Source organism: Arachis ipaensis, chromosome B05, assembly GCF_000816755.2.
Source record: "Arachis ipaensis cultivar K30076 chromosome B05, Araip1.1, whole genome shotgun sequence".
In the NCBI taxonomy this organism is placed as follows: Eukaryota; Viridiplantae; Streptophyta; class Magnoliopsida; order Fabales; family Fabaceae; genus Arachis; species Arachis ipaensis.
Genome location: NC_029789.2, coordinates 14,640,303 through 14,649,787, shown reverse-complemented (window position 1 = coordinate 14,649,787; position 9,485 = coordinate 14,640,303). Strand labels below are relative to the sequence as shown.

Below are 9,485 nucleotides of genomic sequence, written 5' to 3'. Positions count from 1 at the left end.
GCTAAATTTATTTTTTATTTAGTAATTAATTATAGAGTTTGAAGGCATGTTGAAATGGCGACACTCTCAACCACAGAGAAAATAGAAAAGAAAAAGGAGATTTGAATGAGAATACTACTAGATCGTCCCCTCCCCTGTTGTGTGTCAAAATTTCCCTTTCATTATTAATTATTCTTCATCCACATTCTTGTTCTCGTTCTCTCCGTCCATTTCTTCTCTTCTCTTCATTCGGAACGCAGATCACCGCCCTAAACCATTGATCTGTCATGAGCACCGGGGAGCTTCTTAGCATCGAGCCTCTCGAGCTCAAGTTCTTCTGTCAGTTTTCAATCTTTTCTCTTTTCATTTTCTTTTTTCTTTTGCCGTCGATCGCTTTGCATTTCTGCTAGGGTTTGATTTGCCTTTTGGGTTATTGTTCCATTTTTCAGTTGAGCTGAAGAAGCAGATCTCATGCTCTCTTCAATTGTCAAATAAGACCGATAGCTATGTTGCTTTCAAGGTACCGCTTCATTTCACCATCTGCTTTTAACTCCTCCTTCCAATTACTGATCCTAACACCTTTTTTTTAACCGAAATTTATTTGGTTTTGAAGTATTGATTGTAATTATAATTTTGATTTTGATTTTGATTTCGCAAAACCTATTAGATCTGATCACCATTGAACCTATTCTCAAGTGCATCGTGCGAGATTTACATATTTTAATCCGTGTATTCGTATTTTTCAGGTGAAAACAACCAATCCTAAGAAATATTGTGTTCGTCCAAACACTGGAATTGTCATGCCGCGATCTACGTGTGATGTTACAGGTACAAATATGAATAAAATAGGCCCAGTGCAGAATGTTATCTTCTCTTTTTTCTTTCGTTTCTTGGCGGAGTTTTATTATTATTTGAATGGTTATCAATGACGTTGTGACATTGGACTTTTGAAGTTACCATGCAAGCGCAAAAGGAAGCTCCACCTGATATGCAATGCAAGGATAAATTTCTTCTTCAAAGTGTAAAAGCACCTGATGGAACAACTCCAAAGGATATCACTGCTGAAATGGTATAATTCATCATGCTCATTTCCGTTACGAATTCCTATGATTCGCTTTCCTCATTTGGTGAAATGACAAGACTTGTGCTGTTGGGATTTTCTAGTTCAACAAGGAAGCAGGACATTTGGTTGAGGAGTGCAAATTGAGAGTGGTGTATCTGGCCCCAACTCAACCACCGTCTCCAGTCGCAGAAGGTTCTGAGGAAGGGTCATCACCTAGAGGCTCTATCTCTGAGAATGGAAATTTCACTGGTCCTGACTCCACACCAGTGAGTCTTAACTAGCTATTGGTTTAGTTAAATTTTTTTCCTTCTCGTTCTTTTGATAAAATGTCTAGCCTTATCAACTTGCTTACTTTCTTATTTTTGGTATTTCAGGTAACAAGGGCTTTTGCTGAACGATCAGATGTTCCAGAAAAATCTGCAGAGGTAAACCAAATTTCCTAACTGGTTTTTCTCCCCTTCTTTTTCTTCTGAAGTACATTTTGTTGTTTGTCAATATTCATTTTGGTTATTGCTGTGGATATCTGAGTGTAGTAAGCTGACAATGACATTAGCTGCTAGGTGGCTTGGATATAAAGTTGGGGTTCTGGGCTCTATCATAATTTGTGCAAAGTTGATGTAGAAATACACCCTTTAATTGAAACACTTATATGTTGATGCCCTTTCATTGGAAGAATACTTAATATTTGAGATTTTTCTGTGTTCAACTGTTTGGGATTCCAGGATTTGAGAATTGGTGGTTCTAACAAGAGTTGCCAGCCGTTATTATTGATGTGTTTAAAGCTTTGAGCCATCTTACTCTACCATTGTTATTAAATGACTGTTTTGTGCTCTCTCTCAACTTTTGTAGATTGTGGAACTTAATGGTTAAATCTTAATTACTGTCACCAAATGTAGCAAGATGGTTATGTAGTGCAGATTATTTGTATAAAGTGATGGCTTTAGGGGATAACTTTCTTGGAGTTTAAGTAATATATTTGCATTTTTAGCAAGTGATTTTACATAGCTTCAGGAAATATGCAACTTTTGGAGGTTGAATTTTTAGCTCCAGATTCTAAAGAAAGAAAATAATACTTTTCTCTTAATTGTCTAATAATTTTGTGTTTGTCAAATATATGGGTAAGTTATGTTCTAAGTACCAAGATATCATGTTGCATGACCAATGTTCTTGGAATATTATAAGAAAACACTATCTTTGTTTTTTTTTCTTTTTTCACTTTTTTTTTTTCTGTGGCTACTTTATTTGATAAATGATAAGAGATGCTCTGACTGATGTAGGCAAAAGCTCTTATTGCAAGGCTTACTGAAGAAAAGAATAATGCATTGCGACAAAATAGCAAGCTTAATCAGGAACTGGTGAGTATTTACAAAATATGTGGGTCCAGCTGACTGTTCTATATTTCTTCTTTGCTTTCCTGACTGAAAAGGTAGTTAAGTTTGGAATATGAGTTCCCTTGCCACGAGTATCCCATCCTAAGTTGATATTATAGCCCTAAAACTGAAGAAAAGTACGAGAAATAATAGGAAAAAAAAAGATAAATGTCTTGAAGGATTAGTTTCACGACTTCCTAGTGATATTTTTATTTTTTACTAAGAAGGAATTACATGTTCTCCCTGTAGCAGTGTGCTGGGTTAGGCTGGGTGCATTATTTCTCATAGCAGAGTTCTAAACTTCCAATAGTGCATTGCAATATACACAATTAAGTAGCCAACATTAACTCCATACTACCAGTAACTCTTAAACATAATTCTCCAGAGGTGTTATACCACAACTGAAACAATTCCATGACTCACATTTTTTAGTTATAAAACTGAGCAAAATTAGCAGTATTCATTTTTTTAGCAGCAAAACAGTGGGCTAACAAAAAAAAAAAAATAGAAAAGATGGGATGCCATTCATATTTCATTAACCCTCGCTATCATCATAAAAGTCCAAAAATTTTCACCCTTTTGATTTCTAGGCATCTCAGCCACTTATTAAGGTCCACAATCATGACAGTATCAAATATAATATAAGAAATGCAAAGGAAACTGCAACACTCGAGGGACTTGATTTTTCAGCACTAGCACAATTTTTGCTGTTGTTGAGTAATGACTGGCTTAGATTTTCAGCATCTACACATTTGTGCTTTAGTTGAAGGAACGTTGGTTCAGAACATGTTGGTATATTTAATTGGGTTTCAAACTAATTCCATCTTTACATGTTTCGGGATTTCTTAGTGGTGAATATGTGGACAAAGACCATTTTATACAAAATGATGACAAAAATAAACGGTCTTTATCTATTTGTATTGAATCAACTTTGCAAGTGTTGTTTCAGTGTGATTTTTGAACGGAAGGAAATACTTAATTCAATTACCTTTTTACTTTCAGGAGCTGCTGAAACGTGAAAGCAGCAAAAGTCGTGGGGGCGTCTCGATGGTCATTGTCATATTAATTGGTTTGCTTGGCATAATAATGGGGTATCTCATGAAAAAGGCCTAAGGGCCGTTTTCTTTGAAAAAATTTTTGGTGTTACAAATCGGACGGTCCGATTTGTAGGAAAAAATTTTCGAATTTTGGACATTGAAATCGGACCGTCCGATTTCAGGGGATTTTAATTTTTTTTATCTTGCAAAATGCAAATCGGACCGTCCGAATTTAGTATAATATGAATATTTTAACGATCTAAATACAAATCGGACCATCCGATTACTCACCCCATCTTCAGACCGTCCGATTTTAGTTACCCTGACACCATACACCAGTATTGCACCCATGTACTCCATAATAATGTCTCACACCATTCCTAGCCCCATAACAAAAATAAAAAGCGTAAAGAGACACGTCTAAAATATATATCTATAAAGCACTTCTATTAAATACAGTCATAAAAAAAACATTTTTATTAGACACATTCACAAAGACACTTCCATTAAACACAATTATAAATAAGAGTTGGTAGAAGTTGACAGAAATACTGTTAGTAACATAGCGGGATTGATATTTTAAAATGAGACTACCCCCATTCATTAAGTTCTTGAGAATAGTGCACTACTCCAATATATAACTTTGTTCTCTAAACAATAACTTTCTTTCTTGAGATGATAGTAATAACAGTGATGGTGGTTGGTATGCAGGGGCATCTTTTCAAAAGGACTCGCCATCCTCTCTTGCAATAAAGGTATTAATATTGCACACAAAATTCTCTTCAGATAATTGATAAAATTACGAAAGAATAAAAAAAGAATAGATGAAAAATATTATACTTTATATTTTTTGATTGATTGAATTAAGAAGAAAATATAAATATAAGGTAAAATAATAAAGGCTAAAATTATAATTAAATTTATCTATTTTGTTAGGCTGAATTTATGACTCAAAAAACTTTTTTATTATTGTTATAAACTAAGGTGGAAGAATAGTTTAATAATAATTTTTATTTTGATAGAGTTATTTGTCCCTTTACAATTTTGGAGGTCAACTTCACTAGCTAGCTAGAGTTAGAACATCTTAAAAATAAAGATAAACAAGTCAAATATTTTGGTGATGGTCTAATTATTTGTTTCATAATGTGATTACTTATATGAAGATGTTTTTATATAAAAATGACAATTAAAATATGAACAAGTATTATGTTAAGTAATATAATAAAATATATTAAAAATTATTATATTTATATGAAGAACAATGTTATATGACTAACAAATATTATCATTTTTTGTCAGTATTTAACTAGTTATATTTATAAAAATTTTGCACATAAAAAGTATATAATTTGTATCTATATTTATTAGAATTTATATATATAAATCAATAAAGTTTTGCACATATATTTTTCATAGTTTGCACGTATTAATTACTAAATTTATTTGGTAAAGATAAATTCGTATTTGTGCTAGTCAAATATTTGTGATGCTAAAACTTGGTGGTACTCAAGAATTTCTCTTATATAAAATGTAAAAGAGGAGTATGCATGCAGCAGATGAGTAGTTGGCCATACACGCATATGGGGAAATTAGATACATGTTTATATATGCACGAGAGAAGAGAAGTGATGAGATATATGGTTGTGTTTTGTGTAGGAGGAGAGGAGGCATGAACAGACACGCTCAATGCTGGGACCTGCAAGCCACCATTCTCAGGAGACAGAGGAGGAAGAAGCCATTGTTGAGATGGCGGATTACGCCCAACCCCATCGCAAACCACCCATTCACAATGACAAGCCCTGACACTTGATCCTACTCCATTATTACAATTACTTCAATTTCAAACAATGCTTGTGGTTGAGCTCATTCCTTATATTCTATGTATTACTATTATTACTAGAGGTCCATATATATATGTTCTTTCCTATTCTATGATCTCATCAACAAGAAACACTGTCAAAGAAAGATGGGCCCTCTGTCTCTGTGTGTGTCAAACAGAATTGTCGATTGTGTGGACAGCTAAACAAGATGGTTTATGTGCTTCTCGATCATTGAAAATCTTAATTTGTTGATGTTCCATGTAAAAGAAAGACCACATCGTTGTCATGAGTATGACAGGGAGTAAAAAAAAGAGTTATGAATGGATGAAGAGTAAAACTAAAACTGATGATCATCTGATGAGCAATTCGGAAAACAAAACAAAATGTCCACGTTAGTTACATATACAAATTAAATTGATCCTTGTCTGTCTCACTTATATTTACAAAATAATGTGCAGGAGTAAATTAAACATTAGCATAAGAGTTGTTTAAAAGAATGATGATTAGCCTGATAAACTAAATTCAGAGTTCTATCTTCTCAATGCCGGTTAACTGTGAGAATTTTGTTGTGTGCATATGAATCACAAGACTTTCTATATTAATTAATGTAGGGTTTGATTAATTCTGTCTGCTTCCACTGATATTAATGCAGTAGGATCGGACTTGATTCAATAATATTTATGGTTTAGCCAAGGTTCATGGAATCAAATCCACGTGTTTTAAAATGCAAACATAAATAGCCAACAACTAAGTGGCATGCATATATAGCACTAGAACACGGGGTTTAGCCACTGCAAAAAAACCATGGCGACTTTTGCAAGGAATGAATATCTGTGGCTAAAGAAGGTAACACATTTTTAAGTGGTCATGATTTTTTAGTCAATTAACCACTGTTTTAATACTCGTGGGGACCTTTGACTAGCCACAAATTTTACACATTTATGTAAGCTTTTTTTGTGACAAAATAAAATCATGCGCAACATAAACTTTGCTTTTGTGACGCTTCATCCGTGGCTAATACAGACAGGTTGGATTTTTTTACTATATTTTTTTCGTAGCCAATATTAGTGTGTTATTTAGTCACACTATTTTTGTAACTAACTCAAACTATTTTATCCTACTTTTTTTTTTGTGACTAACTAAAAATGATCACACTAAAAGCGGTGGCTAATCACAAAAATCAATTTAAAATAAAATAAAATAAAATATCATAATAAAGATGCTTTTTAGCACAAAATTACATCGCATATAGAAGATTTTAAAAAAATTGCCACATTCCTATAAGGAATATCCATCGTAATAAAAGTATGAAATTAACTAATTCGTAGTGTTGAAAAGCAAATATTTTAAGATTAAATGGGTTTAATGTTAAAAAAAAATCCAAATAAAACTATTACAAAATAAATATCAGAATACATAATCATTATTAGATCTTGAACATCCTCGTTAAAGTAGCTGCAATACCATTCAAATGAAAATACTGCTTTAATGACCCTAGTGTCTCGGAGCCATTTAAGTTTAGAAGTTTCTCCCAGCATATCCAACCATTATGTCATGCTTGAACTTTCTTCATGTGTAGCCAATATATAAAAATTGTCACTTTTGTGGTCAACAGCGACAAGGTTATTGGCAAAGAAAAAATATGCATATGGAGTTTTGGATTTGTGACGGTTAGATGCAACACCACATTCACTTTGAGGTTATATCTGCATCAGAAGAAATTGATAGGTGAGAAAGAAAAAGTGATCACATGAATGGAAAGAAAAGAATGTAATTGCTTGAACTAAGCATTTAGGTTACTGAGTGTAGACCACCTACTCAATGTAACCAACATATCCACCATGAAAGTCAAATGGTAGACCTTCATAATCTTTTTCATCATCATGATATGATTGAAGCTCCTACAAAACTAAAAAGGCAATATATTTACATGGGGAGATAAAAGAAGCACATATTGGATATAGACCTGTTAATATTGAGAAGATACAAATTTGTACGAAGCAAATACAAAGTACACAAAAGATAAAGGCTGTTCCAAAAAAACTTATACTTTTTATGTCTCTATTCATTTTACTTTATCCTGCATACTACATATACCCGTTTATTCATTTCTGACCAGAATAGAAAAATTCAAAGCCATACATTGCATTTTGTTGGTGTAAACCAGAATCATGACCATTAAGGATCTTTATTATATATGTCATATCGACATATGGGTCCCTGCATTGCAAATTGCTAAAATCAGAATATGTATAGGACTAGTAAATTTCAACCGTGACTGCATCATCAACAATCTTATATTTTCCTGTTACATAACTCCTCAATCTAATTCAGAAACAAAAATCAGAAAAGGAGCAGAAATATAAATCAACTGAAGAAAAAGTGTGTAAAATCCAAGTACAAATTATAGACTCAAAACACAAACACACATGATAATTTGGTATTAATTTATGGAATGACTAATGAGACCAAGAGTTTGGAGACTAGAGTAAGCAGAGTAAAATCAAAATCATACGCAATTCATCAAAAGTAAGTAAAATCAGATAAACATAAGAATACAAAATATTCCACACAATGAAAAAATTACAATATGTAAATATACAAAAAGTTTAAGGTTTTACCTGAAAAACGATTTTTACCAAGTCTCTTGCATCATGATTTTGTGCTGCAACAAACCAATATTACCTACAAGAAGAAGCTAATCAATGCTCATATATTAGTGGCTATATATATCTCAAACAATTATATCAAACAAAAAGCTGAGTTGTAGTACTTTACTGATTTCCAAGGTATAACAACATAGAATATCTTTCTTATTTATTCTTGTCTTTTGTTTAAAAGATACTATACTAAGATATAATTAGTGCAACTAGTGACCAGTGACTAGTTGCTAGTGAGTTAGAAAACATTAATAATCAACAGATATAGCTAGTAATCACAGTTTAAAATAGTAAATAAGTGTAAGCTTCAATTAGATAGTAAATAATAATATTAATAATTGACATATGTGTAAAACTTTCAGTTTATTAAGTCAAGAACACTTGTATCCAGATTCTATTAGAACAAATAATTCAATCAGCGAATTACGGCTTTAAATTTATATGATTGCTCAATCTTTTTAAGACATTGGAACTTGAAAGAGTAACAAGTAACAACCACAGATGTTAACAAGGCCCCTTTGATTTTTCAGGAACTGACGTATCCGATCCGGCCACTTTCATCAACTCTAACTACTTCAAAATCAGAGGCACGACTACAGATAAATAAAGAACAAAATTGCAAATATCTCAGTAAACCAAGGTGCAAAAATGAAAATGTAGAACAATATTGATCTTAGAAGAAACACGACTTAGATCATAGATGTTCTATATATGTTTTTATGCTTAACATCCAAAAGAAGTTCTACATACAAAATCAATCAGTGTTCTAAATGATATAGAATGACACTGAGATAAACCATTTTCCTCTCAATTCATAACAACTGCAGTTGTAATAGAATTCCAATCTTCTTATTGACGCAAGGATTGCCATTTTATGAGCAGAAACAATTATGTCAGAACTAGTCTAAATCAAAGAAAAATTAGAAAAAATAAAAGAAAGAAAAACAAACTATAGACAAAGCAGAGGAAGAAAGTGGTAGGAGCATAAGGAAAGAAGCATGAGCAGAACCCGGAATGGAAGCACAGAGGTAGCAAAAGCGAGAAGCAGAACAAGAAGAAAGGACAGGTAGCAACCTACGATGCTGTGATGGTGACAACGTTGATCTAGGGAGTTGGTGAATGTGGTGTGCAAAACGGTTACTAAGTTTGCATTTGGCGGGAACAATTATTTTTAGTTAGTTCCAGAGTTGACACATGGCCGTACAAGATTGGCTGAAGATGTTTATAAATAGAGGCAACAAACAAAGGGTTGGAAATTTCACTCAGAAACAAGTCACATATCCAATAACGGAATTGTAAGGCTAGGTACAAGAGAACTTCTTGATAAGAATCCAAAAGTTTCCAAAGTCAGTCGTGAGGCGGAGTCTTTCTTCTTCAATTGAGCTGAAGACAATAACTTCATCAGCTTCTTCTTGTTGTAACTTGTCGAATTCCCTCCTAATTTCATTTCACATAGTTCTTGATTGAGGTCTCTTTTCACTTGTCAGCCTTGAGGAAAGGTTCCTACAATAAAGCTTCATCTGCACAGACTTTGACTACTTTTTTTTCGAGTTTCT

The 9,485-nt window shown here is 32.9% G+C and overlaps 1 protein-coding gene and 1 long non-coding RNA gene across 2 annotated transcripts; both read left to right on the top strand.

Moving 5' to 3' along the window:
• LOC107643039 (vesicle-associated protein 1-2) lies at positions 29–3,536 on the top strand. Its single transcript, XM_016346573.2, has 8 exons — positions 29–318; positions 429–499; positions 726–807; positions 933–1,048; positions 1,144–1,308; positions 1,417–1,467; positions 2,320–2,397; positions 3,415–3,536. The coding sequence occupies exons 1-8, from the start codon at positions 267–269 to the stop codon at positions 3,523–3,525; spliced, it is 726 nt and encodes a 241-aa protein (XP_016202059.1). The 5' UTR covers positions 29–266; the 3' UTR covers positions 3,526–3,536.
• On the top strand, positions 4,066–5,500 carry LOC110262754. The gene is made up of 2 exons (XR_002347738.1): positions 4,066–4,204; positions 5,106–5,500. It is a non-coding gene; the product is annotated as an uncharacterized LOC110262754 (long non-coding RNA).